The sequence below is a fragment of the Lissotriton vulgaris genome, chromosome 2_1 (genome assembly GCF_964263255.1).
Source record: "Lissotriton vulgaris chromosome 2_1, aLisVul1.2, whole genome shotgun sequence".
Classification (NCBI taxonomy): domain Eukaryota; kingdom Metazoa; phylum Chordata; class Amphibia; order Caudata; family Salamandridae; genus Lissotriton; species Lissotriton vulgaris.
In genome coordinates this window covers 424,420,660-424,438,995 of record NC_141687.1, presented here as the reverse complement: position 1 = coordinate 424,438,995, position 18,336 = coordinate 424,420,660, and the positions used below count along the sequence as shown (strand labels likewise).

At 44.1% G+C, this 18,336-nt stretch overlaps 1 protein-coding gene across 2 annotated transcripts in view; it reads right to left on the bottom strand.

Annotated features, from left to right (window-relative positions):
- Positions 1 to 421: 421 nt before the first annotated feature.
- FASTKD2 (FAST kinase domains 2) overlaps positions 422 to 18,336 on the bottom strand; it is a 262,282-nt gene continuing 244,367 nt past the window's right edge. For both annotated transcript variants that reach the window (XM_086955324.1, XM_086955323.1), the window contains exon 12: positions 422 to 1,957. In XM_086955324.1, coding sequence (XP_086811450.1) covers positions 1,829 to 1,957 — 129 coding nt within the window. In that variant the 3' untranslated portion in view covers positions 422 to 1,828. The remainder of the gene's footprint in view (positions 1,958 to 18,336) is intronic.

Here is an 18,336-nt window from a genome sequence, read left to right as displayed (position 1 = left end):
AAGTTTTGCTGTTTAGAATGACACCATGGAGAACTGTTCACTTCAAGGTTGGAATAAGGTACTGGACTAACAAGAGATCACACATTTTGAATATCAATTTCCCAGGGACCCCCTTCACTTTGTAGTCCTACCCTTTCGACTTTCCTCTTCCCTGGTAAGGATGCTAGAGAGAATTCTGAAACATTATGGTGGCAGTCAAAAAAATGTTTTCGGATTCATAAACCATAAAACTCAGAAAATATCACTTGACAGATAATACAATTAAATAAAGGTGATTAGAGGGCATTGCATAATCACACACACACATAAAACATTTTTCTAAGTAGACGTGCATGTTTCTATTTAGACCTACACATTCATAGGAAGAAACAAATAGAACCAAAGATCACCCTGTGCAGAATAAAGCCCACACATTGAATTAAGAAATCAAGTCTCTGTTTTATTCTGCATTTATTCCATGTTGACACGAAGTATATAGAAATTGATGTCTCAATATAGAGACTCACGATTGATCTAACAATACACAGGGCAACACAAACAAATCAGCACAATCAACCTGCATCCGCTCTCTATTGAAAAAAGACATGCATCAAGTCCAAAAGCACGACGTGTGAAGCACACATCGGGCTTTTGGACTTACTTCATTTCTTTTCCTAACAGAATACAGTTGCGGGCTGGTTGTGGGCATTTGTGAAAGTATTGCTGTTAATTTCAGCACTATCATACGCTGCAATTAATATAAATATCTTCAATGGCCTACAATCAGCCCGCAGTTGTGTTTCATTAAGGCAAGACCTGCATCAAGTCCAAAACCACGACATGCACAGCACACTTCGTGCTTTTGGACTTGCTGCATTTCTTCTCCTAATAGAGCACGGCTGAGGCGGATTGTGGGCCACTGTGAAAATATTTGTGAATTGCAGCGCATGACGGTGCTGCAATTAACAACAAATATTTTCACAAAGGCCCACAAACAGTCCCCAGCCGTGCTCCATTAATAAAGAAATGCGGCAAGTGCAGGAGCCCCTGCGTGCACAGGCTTCCCACAATCAGCAAATTACCGTTTTTTGAACCGCTCGCGATTTAAAAGCGTGCGGCGCAAATGCTTTCACATCGGAGACTGCGCGCTTGGTAGCACAGAGGTGCGCGCGCAGCTTTCAGGGGACACCGACTAACACTCAAAGCAAGCTGGATAATCTGTTGAATTCTGGGCCATACATTCTTCCGTCTGGGGTCTGGAATGGGGCGGCGAGCCGCAGAGTGCGCATCCTTTTTGGGGCACATTGGAGTGGGCGAGAACAACAGTTAAAACAGTTATGGAAATTAAAGGAAGCAGCACACATTTGTTGGGGCCTGGAGTGGTGGTGGTGACGTTTCTTACACAGCAAAAATGTTCCAACAACCTGCGATATTATACAAAAATTCTATTGCCAATGTATGCATGCATGCATGGAACAGCTGCTATGTTATTATCTGCATGAACAGAAACCAAAATCAAGAGCAAAACCAATACAAAATACTCTACAGTTGTAGACAAAGTACTTCTTAATTGTTGGGTTACAGAGTAAACCTTCACTGACAACGAGGGTACCCACAGAAAATATTTGGGATGTTTAAAATAAAACAGGATCTTTCAAGGTAAATTTGAACATTAAAGTGATGTAATGTTATCTCTGGCAATAAGGGCATCACGAAAATGTATGTTTCTTGCACGAAAATGCCAGCAGGGATGGTAGGTAAACTGTGCCTTGGGCATCTCTTCAGTGTCCACACCAGCTCTCGAGCTTCCAGATGAGGTAAGGTAGAGAATCCCACAACCAACACTTTATTATAGTTCTAGGTGTTGCTCAGAAGGGTTCACGTCTGGAATCTGAACAGTATCCTGAGCAAAGATGTGGGATTTGAGGAACGCAATTCTGTCTTCCATCTTCATTTTCTCAAACTCCTGTTCATGGACCTTTGAAAGCAGTAAAAAAGTAGTTTAGGCCTCAACTGCTCTGCGTGGTTAAAAAACACAGATAATCATTGTGCTCAAATAAGATGTATGCATAGGAGTTCAAAATAGTGGGTAGTGTGGCGCTTGTTTAATTTTCCTGTAATGGCCAAACCAATGCAAAAAAAACTAAAAAACGATAGGAGGAGGAAGCTAAAAGTGTGGATGGCCAATGCCTCCTAAACACGAAGGGACTGGACTGGACAAAAGTGTGCCTGGTAGATTCTCTAAAGGAAGTATGGAAGAGTGCAGAATAGAGGGTGAGTAAAAGTAAGAATAGGAGGAAAAGAATATCAGCTTCCAATGTCAAGGAAAAGGCAATAAGACGACCAGAAGAATGGGGGCTGCGCTGTGCATCAATGCACTAATAAAAAAAAGGATTGGAAGTCAGTCTTCAAAGTGTAAAAAGGAAACCGGGAACAGATAATATGTGGAAGAAGGGGAGTCCAAAAACCAGTGATGACCTATGTGTATGGGAGAAGGCACCTGGCATTTGGCTTCGGAGTCAAAAATAAAATGCAAATTAACAAATAATTACAGTCAGGAGCAAGGCTTAAAGAAAACAGGGGGCTGGGCTAAGCATTAATGGGCCTTTGGATATGGGCATCTCTGCGAAATTAGACAAGGAAGAGGACCTTTACAGGTGTCCTTATGAACAATTTCCAGGAAGATTTATGGAGAGAACGAATAGAGCACCTTTTTCTTAATTCTTTAGTTTAATAAGTATTCTTTCTTGGTGTCAGAAAAAAAAACTTGGAGGTGCTAATTAAACGCCTCAACAAACTCTCAGCATAAAATTAAGGACTTGACCTATAAAGGTGTTTAGTTGTCGAGAAGCCTGTGAATAGCAAAAACACAGGGTTTTCCCACCAGAAACCACCTTTATAAAAATGTACAAAACAACTTATGCAACCCTTTCCCAAAATCACAAATAGGGGGGTTCGTGAAATGTCCCACCCCGCCCCCCCATTATTAGCGAATAACACAGGAGCATATAACTGCTTTGTAACCATAATTAAAACTAAACAAAACTATTTATCAGTTAATATAACCCAAGTTGGAGTGATTACTGTTTCACAAAATGGTAGCTGTCTCAATCGATCAGCTTCCCCTTTGGAAACTGTCAGGTGTCCTCAAGGAGAAAATACAGTGGGCCTGGGGACCACTGAGTGCCCCCCTGATGTCGCCCCTGTCTGACAACATTCTAAACAAGCATTGGCATAGTCAATCGGTCTTGCTTTTGGGACCTTCTGAGTGTTTAGCCATGCACCTTTAAAGTCATTTTTGCTAAAGCACTGATTTACAACTCGTCTTTGCAACAGAACGCGGGAGAATATATATATATATATATATATATATATATATATATATATATATATATATATATATATATATATATATATATATATATATATATATATATATATATATATATATATATATATAGCAAAAACAACACAATTAATTTTAAAATATCCAATGGCATGGAATGTTTTTTAGGAAAGAAAGCTTTGGCTATGAAAATAAACACGTTATAATTATGAATTTGATGTTTGCCCTTGTGGGCTGTTGGACACTCATTACGTATAAGAAGAAAAGGGATTGTCCTGTTTACATTGTTAATTACGATGGTGAGGGTAGTGCTCATAGAGGACCGAAACAGCAGGCCAGATCAATTAACTCGTTGGACGCTCATGACGAGCTCAGCTCATCATGAGACACAGTGGAGCTGTTCTCATGACGAGCTGAGCTCGTCAAAACCACCGCGGAATGCCCACGAGGGGATAATTCCCCTCCTGTGCGGGGCGTTCCATTGAGTGGGCGGAGTCGTGACGAGCTGAGCTCGCCATGAGCACAGCTCCACTGTGCAGCTTGACGAGCTGAGCTCGTCACGAGCACCGCGCGCGGCCCCTACTCCCCCCGCACCGCAGAGGAATTAGCCCCGCGGGGAAGGGGTTAAGGGGTGGGAGGAGGATGATGAGTAACAACACTGGAACGCGGGAAATGGAAAAAGGAAGTTTGTTAAGCAACATCAGAACATGGGAGGGTGATGGAGAGAGAGGGTCAAGGAAGAAGAACGGAAGGCGAGATGGAGCATTTAAATAAACAACTCTTAAAGTATGCAAAAAAAGGCCACTGCTCACCCCCCTACAAAAAAAAAGTTCAACTAAGAAAAAGATTACCTATATAAACGCCTGTATTGTCATTGCTTGCACGACATTGAGAGCACAAGTGAATAGCACAATAATAAATGTTTTGACTTTCCAAACATACAACAGAAGTTTCTGTTCCAAGGTCTGTTGTTGGTACAGCAAAGGTATTTGTGCCGTAGCACTGATTAACAACTCCCTTTACAACGGAACACAGTAAGGAAGACAAAACTAGAGGTTAAATGCACAACATGCCACCTCTCCTGTTGAGCCTGCGCGGTTTTTATGCACTCCCAGGCCAAATGCATGGAGAAGCTGCAAGCAGCGCTGTTTTTTTTTTGGGTGGTATTTTTTTATTATTATTGTAGCACAGAATCATTTAATGTACAACAACAGAAGTCTTTCTGAATTAGTTAGATGCACTATCGAGTTGCCAGAACAATACAGAGGTATGGATATAAACACAGATACATGTGAATGTAAATGCTCTTATGCCTCTGCTTTATAAGAACATTATAAGACATTGGTGTAAAGAAATACTCAGAGGGTATAGATCATATGAGAGGGGAGAGGTTAGCTGAGGGGAGGGATGGGGGGGGGGGTGCATCAGCTGCTACCCCGTGCTCGATGTACGCCGATGTGGGTTGGGTATACTCGGCGGGAACTCTGACCAGATCCTCGCGATGTTCAGATACATCTAGGTAGTGAGGTTCCAGGGTAGGGAGTCATCGGGACGGTGGGGTGACCATCAGATTAATAATATATATTGTTTTTGGTAAGTTAAGTTGGTGAGCAGCTGTGTAATACAAATTAAACATATTCCGTAATAGTGCTATGAATTATTTTTGGAGAAAGACAATATATTGTGAAGTATCTGGGTGGTTATATAAAGCAGTCCTGCACCTTTGGGTGATATGGCGAAAGACAGATTTATCCACTGTGTGGAATATAAAGGGGACTGGAAGGCGATGCGAAGTTGTGAGTTCCATCGCACCAGATTGAGAGGATCTTAGGCAATGGCTAAGAAATCAAAAGAAAAGCAGTTAGTCAATCTCAGGGCCATACAAGCATGGTAACAAAAGCACACTGAACAAGGGTTGAAAACCCAGGTGCAAACAGGAAAGAACAAGTTTGCACACTGGAACTTCCCGATTGAGTGTATACCATGAAGCCCCGTTAGGATTTTTTTGGGGGTGAGAAACTATGCCCTGATAAGTTTGGTTTATTTAAAAGTTGAACACCCTCATCTCAGCCTGACACCATGTCGGAGCACGCTGCTGTCCCACTTCAAACACATGCTGCACTTCAGAAACAGATCCAGCAAAAGCTGCCACTCAACAGAACACTAATAGCGAGCAGTCCTCCAATGAAGGGAACATGCTAGGCTTTCATTATGAAAACGGATCAATGCTTATTTTCCAAAAGACGTTTGCACGCTCAGAATTTATCGGTATAATTTAACATGCGCACGGACAGACTCCGAGCATAGGCACTGTTTGGAGAGAGAACTCCCAACATCTTCGCTTCGCGTCATACCAACAAAGTACATGTGATCTGTCCATCAGGTTTAAATACAGACCTGAATATCACAAACCAGAGGATTCACTTTCTATTTTCCCCTACTGAGGCAGCCATGTAAAGACAGAAATGCGCACAACACTTGATTGCTGCACCCTGTAACCATGTTTGGGGGCGAACGCAGTTGAGTAATGGCAACAACTAAAGACAGTGAGAAAATACTTTGAAAATGCTCTTTCACGTCCACTGGAATAAAAAAAAATGGCAAAAGTATTAAGCCTCTATCTTGGTTGCATCGGTGCATGCTGTGTTGAGGGGGCATGGCTTGGGCACTGATGTGATAGGATGCACATTTACAGTGCTCCCGACGGAGCCCTGCCATCTGGATCCATCGTGGGCAATTGCAGCCGATCGCTCTGCCAGAAATAATGGAGGGTGATGCCTGGCCTTCCCCCTCAATGTAAGAGTGCCTAGGAGAACAGGCAACCCCAGATAAGGGACGGATTAAGAGGGCAACATCCTCGAGCACTACGAGGAAGTCTTTCAAGATGGCCGATCGTGGGGGCTGTTGGGCCCCAAACTGCTAAGAGCGTGTTCTGAGGAACCAAGAGCACCGGCAGGGACACTCTGCGAAAGACATGGCTGGAGGTGATGGACACTGAGGTGTCTCTTTGGTTCCTGTAGTAAGGTCCTCGCCTGGAATAAGACTTGGACGTGGAGCTGAGGGGGCCCGAGGCCCTGACAGCTAACCGGGGGAGAAAGAAGGTGCACGTGCTTGCTGCTGGAGCGTGATATCTCCTAGGTGCTTCCTCTGTGGCTGCGTGGGCAGTGTAGGGACCCCACACCTCGCCCTAACCTGTTCCTTCACCCACCTGATGAGCAGGCCACAGGCGGTGGCGGTAGAGGCGGGACCTGCAGAGACGACTGGCCTGGGAATTTGCTGCTGTGTTCCTGAGGTGAGCGGGAGTCGAACGCAGGTCCCTGGGGTGAGAAGACAGCGTGAGAGGGCCAGGAACCCTGGGGAGAGTGGCCGAAAGGCGTGAGCACTGCCCCCAGCTGAACTGAGCTTACCTCCTGGGTGCTTCCATGGGAGGACCTGAAGCCAGTCAGCTAACTTTGGCTGTCCAACTTGCCTGCCGTGGGGGAGCCTGTAATTGCCGTCCTGAGAGGAGCTGGTGTGGTCGAGAGGATAGATGGGTGTGGGAGAAGGTAGGGGGCTCCGGGAGAGGGTCATAGAATAAGTGTGAACACTGTATGAGACAGGAGAAAAAATGACGACACGAAGAAATGTAGAAAAGCAAAGACAGCCTAGGGGGTTTGAGTGGAGCGGGGCCGGCAACACCACAGTGAAGAACGGGGGGCACGGCTTTGAGGCTCAGTCCATGTACAGCGTTTACCTTGCGGGAACGAGCAGTGGTGCCATCTGTTTCTAAAGCGTGAGAGCGATCATTGGAAACAGATGGGGCCACTGCTCGCTCCATCAAGGTAAACACCGTACATGCATGAGTGCTGATTGGAAACAGTGCAAAACATGCACAAGTTTCTCAAAAAGTCCGGAGTGATTCCAGGAGGGCACTCCAAAGCAGCGCTTGCGCGCTGCGTAGGTGAGACCTAGAAAGGACCACCTGTCCCTTCAAATGACACGGGCTGCTTTAAAATAAAAAAAAGAATGATGTGTAGGTAAGGAAAATGCAGGATGGAGGTCTACCGAATAGGTTGAGAGGGAGAAATTGAGATAACCTTGGCAGGGGGGCGAGTGAAGTCGGAGCTGGGGGAGTAGTGCCCTTTTGTTTCGTGCTCAGGGCCACTGTGGACTTGGTGCCAACACTGCCTGGATGCTGCTTGGACTGCAGTGGGTAAGCCACTATGCCGAAAGGTCGCTGGGGACTCCATCTCCTACAACCCCTTGCACTCTGCTGATCTGTCCCCACTGCAGCCTATTTAAACATTTGGGCTTCCCCACTGCACAGGACGCACCCGGGTCATACCTGCCCTTGCCCATCATTGCCAGGAAGAGGCAGGACAGGGCCACCCTCACTTCACCTTGGCACAAGACATCCTTATTGATAAGTCTTATTTTGTTCTGAACCTGTGCCTTGACCCTCACTGTTTGCGGTCTCATTGCGCATGGGGATTGATTTGATATTCACACTCGAGCAGCCGCGGCCCATGCAGGTAAGAGCAGTGGGGCTGGCTGGGGGAGGATTTCGATTGACAATGACGAGGGAAAATTAATTATTTAATTTTCCCTAGTCATCGTCTGTCAAAATCCCCCCATATAGCAGATCCCACTGCTCTTACCTGCATGGGCCGCCGCTGCACTCTATAGGAGAGAAGCGTGTGGTGAATCAGCGGGTGGTGTGCTTTGGGTCCCCAGAAGATACTACAGTCATTTGTCTACAGCGCATCTGACTGATTGTGCCTCAGACTGTGCATTTAGGGAACCCAAGGAAGCTACCTACTAACCAGTATTATTGATTTAACTTTCCAACTGAGAGCGGCACCCAAAAAATCGAGCTCACTTTCCTGCATGTCAAGGTTTTTGAACTGTGTGCACCCACTATATCTGATTGGCACTTGGTTGTGGTCACACATATATATTAACTGACTATACCAGGTGTTGGGTGTTTGTAAATGCATGCTGCGGTTGTATGCCAAGACACATAAAACGAAATTATCCAGCCATAAGTAGAAGTGCACCCCGGGCCAAGTTTAAGCAAGGGTTTTAGCAGGGTGTACTCTTGTTGAGGTGAAGGGGGGTGGGGTTAATTTCTTACTTACATTGTGTTACAACTTAATGGGGAATTCATCTGGAGTCTGATTATCAGGAATTAAAACTGCCTCTTTGTGTGCTAGGGTTACTTTGGTAATAAGGGGAAACAGAAGGTGGTTGAACTCGCACAAGGAATTGCCAAGTATAGTAAAGCTACTCGGCGAATTGACAGCCAAACCTTGAGCGAGCTAGATGAGCTAAAAGAGAAGGTGGAGTCTACCATAGGGGCTGTCATTGCTAAAAATGAAGATGTTACCACTAAAGCCAAAAAGGGAGCTAAAAAAACTTTAAGTTACTTTTATAAAACAGTGACTCCACGCGCCATCCAATGTTCAAGATTGGTGCACTCAGAAACAGCAGGGGTAGTTGCGCTACCCCTAGCTTTACCTATCGTATTGTATTGTACTGTAATTGCATTTATATAGTGCTTACTACCACTGAAGGGGCATCAAAACGCTTTTTCGTCAAGTAGCATGCCACTCCAGAACCCATAAAGGATTAGTGGTGAATTAATATAGTGAAATATGACATTAATTTGAGTGGCGGACATGTTAATCTATTATTTGGATTGAAAAGGGTAGTGGAGGGATAGAAGAGGAAAGGATTTAGAAATCTTTTTCTACTCCAGAACCCATAAAGTATTAGTGGTGAATTAGTATAGTGAAACATAAAGTAATATGAATGGTGCATTTGCTAGTCAGTTATTTAGATTGAGAAAGATAGTGGAGAGATAGAACAGGGAAAAAGGTTTGCATTTATATAGCGCTTGTTACCCCTGATAAGGTATTGAAATGCTTTTTCAGCGAGTAACATGCTACTCCGGAACCCATAAAGGATTAGAGGTGAATTAGTATTGTGAAATATGAAAGTAAGAGTTCTGGATTGAGAAGAATAGTTCTGGCTACCCCCAACGAAGTGCCGAAGCACCTCCTCGGCGAGTAGCATGCCACTCCAGAACCCACAAAGGATTAGTGGTGAATTAGCTTACTGAAACATGAAAGCAACTCAAAATCAGGTTCTTCCCCTGATGGAAGAGGATGGGGGTGGGGCACTTTTACACTGCTAAAGATAGGATTAAACTGTGGACGGCCCAATACAGGCTACTTTATTGACCTCCAATACAGCCACTTATCTCTCTCTTATTATGGAGTTGAAAGCTGAGTTGGGAGAGTTGCAATTCAGAGTTGGTCTTCTTATGGGTAAAATGGAAAGATCTTGATGCTAAAGGGGACATTGATGCCTAGGTCTGGAAATGTAAGAGCAGCTACTGCAGTAGCACCTGTGCACGGACAAGGGAGAGTCTATTCAGCCCGGCTTATTTGACTCAAGCACCATCTAGGGAAATCGCAGACCCATAGATCTATGCTTAAACCTAATACCCCTAGACCCTGCAGCAAAAATAGAAACACTGCTGCTACATCCGCGGGCGAAAGAGAGGGGGCCTATCCAAGGGGAAGTAACTGTCTTAATAGCTATTCCAAGATTGAGTTCAGACTGGTGATGGTCAATGTCCCCAAAGTGTTAGGTCCTACGAATTTTGAAGACGAAGATTCACTAAAAAACAAAGTAGCCCACTGGATAAGACACACAAGGAGATGCTATTCATTTATTAGGGATGACATCATGGGAGCTAGAAGATGTTCCAAAGCCACAACACCCTTTGACACAATCGAACTTGTGTTTAGGGATAGGCACATCATCAATGACCTTGTTACGTTAAATATCCGGCCCTGTACCCCTAAAAACTCAAGTATACAGTTAAAATACATAGGCTGAAGGGCACTAATGCCACCTGGCGAACCTGACCACTTGCCAGATGTTAAGTCTGGTCTCGATAATAATGATTGACTTGGGAATGGCCTGGGCATTTTTTCCTCAATATCAACCCCAAATATAAGGAGCTAGTGCAGGTACAAGTAAGTGTAACAGCGATCAGGTTGGGGGCAAAAAATGTGTAGAGTGAGGAAGAAGTTGGAGCCTGTATTAGCTGAGAAGGCAGAAAAAACTGTAGAGGATATTAATACTCCAAGAACCATAGACCTGCAGATATCCTATGAGAACAGTAGCCCCATTTGCATAGGAAGGGCCCAAGATGTAGGGGAACTAACATCTTCTGCTAACTTCTAGATACGATCCATTTCTTCGAGTCCCCCAGAAGTCTCCACTGAGGACACACACTGTTCCTTTAGCAGTGCTCGGGTTATTCACCTTTCATCAATAACCTCATTAATCAATCAATCAATCAACCAAATAAGCTTTATTCAAAAACACATAGTGTATCATAAAAAAAATCACTGAATTAAAAGCACACAGTTAAAAAACTAATAAATGCAGGTCACTAAAAAGAGAAAATAAAAATACAATGGATAGAAACAAATGTAGACCTGAAAAAAAAGTCTACAACTGTTTCCTACGTCTTATAACAGCCAATAAGTAGCCTGACAGTGCAACAAGCTCGGTAGGGTTTGCAAATAGATAAAAGCTGGGCGCCATTGCACAAATCCAAGTTGCTTCAGCAGCAGCTTAATAAAGCTTTTTGTCAACTCTGTGTAAAATAAACAAAAAACAGAATATGAATAGTGCTTTGCTTAGAAGCGTTGTCCCATGGGCATAACTCGAGATCAGAGGCCCAGTTATTAATATTTGGAAAGTTGCTAATGAAATATATACAGCGGAAACCTAGCCAGGACGAATCTGTGCCGATGGTTAACATTAGCTGTTTCTTCCGCACTGATGGTTTCATAATCTCGGCAGTTAGCCTCAAATCCTCCAATAGGGATAATCATTTTAGTTTAAGAGCTTTCCTTTGAATTCTGCCAATAAGCTCTAGATGGTCAAAAAACTCAGAGTGGCCAAGGTCGACCAAATAGTCATATACGAATCCAGGGGCGCAACTAGGTCTTAAGTTCGGGGGGGGCTAACATGACATGCAAAGGGGCGTGGTTAACATGTTAATCAATGGGGGCGGGGCTAAAATGGCAGACAATCAGGATCGGGTAATGCTCAGGCCAAGCTAAGAAAAAGAAATGGCAAATTCTGCATTCGAAACTAGACAATAATCAGTTTTACGAGACTTCAATTGGAGAACAGAGGGTAATGTGAACCATTTATATAACAGACAAGGGATGTGTTCATCTTGCAATAAAGTGTCACTCAAATATATTAAATTGTCTCACAACGATATTATGTAGATGGTTAAAATTACAACCTTTTTTCTAATGGAATGCCCATGAAACTGGGTCAAAAGAGCCCAGAACAACATGCTACTCTCTCACAGATATAATTCACACAAAAAAGGGGACTCTGTCCACCCCGCAAAGACAGAGAAGGAATTTGAGATTTTGCAATGTGTCGATTTGAAGTGTTGTTACAAACTATAGCACCAACAAACATTAATTTATTGGCAGCACAGACATTAAAGCATGGTGCTTTAATGTATAGGCAGTGGAAGTAGTGGCGGGTGGGATGCTGTGCAGCAGCACCCCCATCATCACCATGCTGGAATTCAGAGGGTGCATGAGAAATAATAAAGCATTTACATTTTGATAATATCATGTTACATTTGCTGTTCTTCAAAAGACAGGTCAATTGCCAGGCTGTTGATACTGAAAAAACACAGAACTTGGTAATTGCATCCCTGTCACAAAGTTCCAGTCCTCACCTCTTCGGCTGGCGCAGCTCCTATTATAATTGCATTTATATAGCGCTCACTAACCCTGATGAGGCGATTAAGAGTAGCCCTGGGCGGAGTTGGCGGAGTGGGGCTTCGCGGAGCTACGCGAAGTGGGCGAGAAACTACGCCCACCTCCGCACTCCGCGTAGCCCCATTCCGCAAAACCACTGGCCGCCAGCCCCGCCACCCGCCTCCCTCCCGCCCTCCCTAAATACTTTCAAATAAAGGAATGAAATAATTTAAAAAGCACTTACCTTGCCGCCGCTGCCCGCCGCGTCCCCGGGGCTCGCTATCTTCCGTCTTCTTTAGTAATGCTCATGCGCGGGCGGCCGCGCATGCGCATTTTCTCGTGAAAATGCGCGGCCGCCCGCGCATGCGCATTACTGAAGAAGACGGAAGACGGAAGATAACGAGCCCCGGGGACGCGGCGGGCAGCGGCGGCAAGGTAAGTGCTTTTTAAATTATTGCATTCCTTTGTTTGAAAGTATTTAGGGAGGGCGGGAGGGAGGCGGGTGGCGGCCAGCTACGCTCCGTCTGCGGAGCGTGCGTAGTGCCGCCTGGCTCCGCCAGCTCCGCAAAATGCGGAGTAGGCGGCACTACGCACACTCCGTGCACGGAGCGTAGCTGGCCGCCCACCCCTAATTAAGAGCTTTTTCAGAGAGTAGCACGCTACTCTGGGTCCCATAGAGGATCAGTGGTGAATTAGTATAATGAAATATGAAAGTAATTTGAGCACTGGACATGTTAGTCTGTTATTTGGATTGAGAAGCATAGCGCAGGGATAGAAGAGGGAAAAGGTTTGCATTTATATAGCACTTACTACCCCATATGAGGTGTTGAAGCGCTTTTTGGTGGGTAGCACGCTACTCTGGAACCCAAACAGAATTAGTGGGGACTGATATAGGGAAATATGAAATTAATCTGAGTGGTTTAAATCTTAGTCTTTTATTTGTATTGAAAAGGAATAGTGGAGGGATAGAAAAAGGAAGGGTCTAGAATGTGTTTTTTAGGGGAGTTCATAGCAGTAGGAAGGGATTTGGGATGGAGGTGGAAGAGTCAGAGGGAAGGGTTTAGAAAGGCTTGTTTGGGAGATCTGAATAGTAAAAGAGGTATGAGATGATGGAAGGAGGGGGAGAGAAGAGTGTTGGGTTTAGGATGAATGAAAGAGTGTAGGTAGAGAATATACTGATAGAGGTATAGGGTTAGAAATAGGGCAGTGCATTGGAGAGAGTAGTAGAGAGAGGTTTGAGATGAGTCAGAGTGGAGGTAGGGAATATATTGCGAGAGATATATGGTGAGATCTAGGGTAGTGCAAAGTAATCAATATAAAGATACGTAAGTACATGAAAGGTATCTAAATGCATAAGGAAGGGAATCTATGTAGAATAAAGTTGCATTTAATAAACTAAGACTTTCAAATGGTGTTGTACTTGTGTGTTTGAGTAAGGTGTTAGATTATTCTGTACCATTACCGACCACTATCCCGCCTGAAATAAAGGAAAAAGCAAAAAACCTGTATTTTCACTCTATAATTCTTTCCACCAAGCTGAATCTGTTATCAGTTTCATATCTATAGCACCAAGAGGCTCCAGGCGTACATGTTTAACAAATGGCCAAATAATACTGAAGAATGAAGAAAATAACAAAATGAGACCACACACAAGCCAAATTGTCTAGTAAACAAAATATGAAATGAAACTAAGAAAATGTAATTATCCTAGTCTAGACTTATGGCCTGGGAACAAGCCTGGTGTTATATATCAGCTTAACAAATTGGGCCTGGCTTCAGATGGAGGAAATTTTTACAAAGAACCAGTAGAGGTCAGTGGTAGGAGTGCTGCCGGGCGGTGACGTGGGGTGGAAAGGGGCAGGGTGGGGGGTAGTAAACTATGAAATACAGCCAAATACAGGTAACTAAACATAAAAATAAATAAAACAAATTTCGTTGCGTGCACTGCATCGCCAAATGCAATGCAGTGGCACAACAAAATTTGTTTTATTTATTTTTATGTTCTTAAGTTGTGTATTATGATGATGTAACAATTGAATTACTGCACAGTGAATGTTTAAGATTTGCAGGTATTATCGGTCTTTATTGAGATAGAGGGTGAATCGAAGAAAAACGTGAAAATATACAAAAAATCCACAAATAAACTTATGAACCTGATTACAATACACATACCACCAATCCAAACCAAGGACATGGTAGATATATTTGGCCATCATCTGTTGTTACAGTACTGCGGACTACTTTAGAAAGGCCAACCTACCCCTTGACTGGATGTATTAGAAATGGGCCCCATATGCTTCAAACAACATCCCAGGGACCCCCACACCTGTGGCACCACTGGTCGGGCCACTCAGCAGATAAGGGGACTTGTTCTGCTTCACATCAGCATCTCATCTCTTGCAAGGACATGCCAGGGGCACCACCGCCTCAAGGCCACTTGCTGAAAATGAGGCTTTGATCTGCTTTGCAACAGCATCACTTGCAAGTACCTCCCTTCCATGGTACCACTGTCCAGAGCAGTCAGCAGACATGGGGGCAGGTATCTGAGGCATCACTGCCCCAAGCCCACACAGCTGAACTGAGGCCTAGCACGCGCTCCTGACCACCACCTTCATTACACTTTTGGTGTAAGGTGAGGACACACCAGGTGCCGCACAACTTCACAGCCATCATTCTCAACGCAGGATCTCTGCTCTCACTTCACCATGTGACCCTACAGCCCACACAGGAGTGCAAAAACCGAATCCAAGCACCTACATCCATCGATGCACAAACATTGTGGGGTACCAGGGCCCAACATGTTATTTCCAACCAAGTAACGCCCTCCAGTGGCAAGATTTGTTAAAAATAATAAAATCGGATTGATTATAGAACGGACCAGTCAAGCATTAAATTAGAGTTGCTTTCTGCTCAGCTGGTAGCGCCTTCCTATTAGAAGTTGGGCCACTGTTGCCAGCATCTGGCGACAGCGCAACCCCAGGTACCAACTGTAGGTGCTTCCATGCACCCTACTTCAATGTGCCGCTTTCATAGCCAGCAAAAGCACTGTAACCAGGCCACAACCCACTAGGTGCTATATCCGTGCTTACGCACATTCACAACTCCTCTCCACCCCAACAATCACTTCCAACCAATGAAAGGACCATAGGACGCAATGAGCAGCACTATCGTGCACCCCTATTCACTGTGTTCAGTCGGGAAACAGATGCGTGTAAACCTGGGATGTACTTTGCCCACAGCATTGGGGCACATGAAAAATGCCTGTACAGGACCCACAGGACGCGAGTGTGGTGCTTTTAACACAGCCCTCTAACATTTACCATTGCAGTGTGTCTCCTCTCCTCGTGCAGATCTGCGGGTTGGGCAACGCTCCAAGTACAGACTGGATACAAGTAAGGACAGCTCCTGAGAAAAAAAATCAGTTGAGGTGTTCCTCGAACAAGCTGTGTCCAAAATGCGCAGGGCAGGCGGGGCCTCCCTTTAGAGGTGAGTCATGAAACACAAGCTCACACAGCAGGACTCTTGGAGCAGAGAGTGCGAAGATGTGCACAGCAGGGGGAAAGGGATGGCCAGTGCAGGTGACGCTTTTCCTTTGTAAGGGAATTCCTGCTGGCGTCGCATCCCCCTGCTGTGCACATCTTCACACTCCATGCTGCACCGCACATCAAACGTGCTTAGGTGAAATCCCTGCTTCAGGCAAGGAAATCACCTCGATGGCACCCCTCTGAAAGAAAACAAAAGGTAGGGGGCAGGGAGGGTTGTTGAAAGCGTCAGAGGATGGCTGCCTCCTGCTGGTTCTGGGCCTCTCTGCAGAAGTCACTAAAAATACAATCTCGGATTCTAAAGCATCCGAGAAAAAAAGAGGAGGCTTAATACAAATGAAAGTGGGGAAACGGTTTTTATACTTTCATTATTTTACATAATAAATCAGGAAGGCGTGTCGGGCTGTCATCTGAACCTTGGCAGCCCAGGCTGAAGATGACGACGGGGGGGGCTGAAGCCCGTTCAGCCCAATGGGTGTTGCGCGCCTGTACGAATCTGAGCCAAGTGATTTCTACAGCCGAGGCAGTCCTCTATAATAGAGCGATTAAGCTACAAGAGCTACAAGATTGGTCTGAGGACCAAATCTTGTGCCAGAGCAAAACTATCTGGACCTTAATCATATCAGTAAAGTATGAAACTCCCAATTCGGAGTGGCATATGTAAGTGGAGCTACTTTTCGGAAGAGCAAGGAGATTCCTTAAGAATACGTTTTCTGCATGCTTTAGTGATTCGACATTAGCATATCCCCAGAGCTCGGATCCGTACGTAGCAGTCAGTCTACATTTGGCCATATAAATGTACAGCATTTCCCACTGGTGTTTTATACTCAGTTTCTAGGCAAAGTCCAGCAGAGCCGTAGTAATTTTGACAAATTGAAGCCTCAATGACTTAATTGAATTGGACCAACTCCCATCTTTGTTAAATGAAATACCTAAATAGAATAATGTAGGTGTAGATAGAATCTTAGAGCCCTCTATAAAAATATGTCTCGACAGTTTCGAGGACCTGTTCCCGAACTTCAAGATGAAATCTTTATTGATGTTTATTTTTAATCCCAGACCCCACATAAACTGGGCAAATTCATCTTATACTCGCTGTAATCCTAATGGGGAACGAGCCATTAGTACCACGTCATTGGAATATAAAAGTGCCGGGATAGGGCGCTGTCCTACTTGGGCTAAATCGGTGCACTTATTTGCAAGGGTAGTGCCTAAACTATTAAGGTAAAGATTAAACAAAAATGGGGCATGTACGCATCCTTGGCGTACCCCTCTTTCTATCCGAAATGATTGGCCGCATTTGCCTTTCAGGCCATAAACTCTCTGCCCCTACCAACCGCACATAAGTCTCTAAGGAAATGTACAATAGTGTGGTCTACTCCCATACTAAACATTACCAACCATAGTTTATCATGTACCACAAAATTAAATGCAGAGGTTAAATCTACAAATGCTAAAAACAAACTCCCTTCTTTAATAAGCACATATTTCCCTATAAGTATATTTAAATTAATAGCCTGTTCAGTAGTCATCAATTCTGGGAGGAACCCATACTGAAGGTCGGAAATAACACTATTGGATTCTGCCCAGTCTTGCAATCTACCTAAAAGAATGCGCCCTGCCACTTTAATTAGTAAGTCCAGCAAGGTAATCGGGCTATACTGTGCTGGGCTATTACAATTGCCTTTCTTAAATATGAGGTCTATAAGACACTCGGGCCAAGTATGTAAAAACCTTTGCTCCAACAGGCTCTAAAAAGTAGTGTTAATAGGAGACCCCAAAGGTTGATATTGGATTCAAACAAGTCAATGGGGATTCCATCAGGGCCCAGTGCTTTACCACCTTTACTCGCCTTTAGAGCCATAATTACCTCTTCTAAGGAGAAGTCAGGATAGGACTGATCAAATTTAGAGGAAGTCTAACAAGAAATACTCGTAGAGGTGGAACTTTGGAGGGACATGGTAGTAACCTCCTGTTTTGAATAAAGAGTTGTAAAGATTAAGCCATTCGGCTTCTGTGTTGGTAATCTTCATGCGAGGGCTATCAGCTATATTAAAAAAAAGCGAAATAATAGCTTTGTCAGTTACAATGCCAATACTTTTAACTTTCGCAAATGTGACACCTATAGCATTTGTAATGCGATATGTGTTGTATTTACGTGACTTAGATGTATTGATATTACAAATACCAATTGCTTTTAATTTTTTTAAATAATTAATACTTAAATAAAAGTTATTGTAATTTATTATGGCAATAGCTTAAACTTTTTGTGAAGATTATGTTCAGTGTATTTTATTGTGACCAAAATCCAAAAACAGAAGTGAAATATTAACATCTTTTTGTGACATATGTAATGAAGCTTGAAACATTGAGAGACCATATTTGAACCAGTTGTTGTTGAATGGTTGCACAGATTGATGCTGTGGTGGCGCTGAGTGATGTTGTGGTTGAGACGAGTGATGCCGTGGCGTTCAGTGATGCTGTGGTAGCGCATAGTGATGTTGTGGTGCCCCTGAGTGATGCTGTGGTGGTGCTGAGTGATGCTGTGGGGGTGCGATAGATATATGGAGTGTAATTATGTGGCGTGTAACTATGTGGTACTGAGTGGTATTTGGAGTGTATGTTGCGTTGAGCACAGTGTAAATATGTAGCATATAAATATGTGGAACTCAGTGGT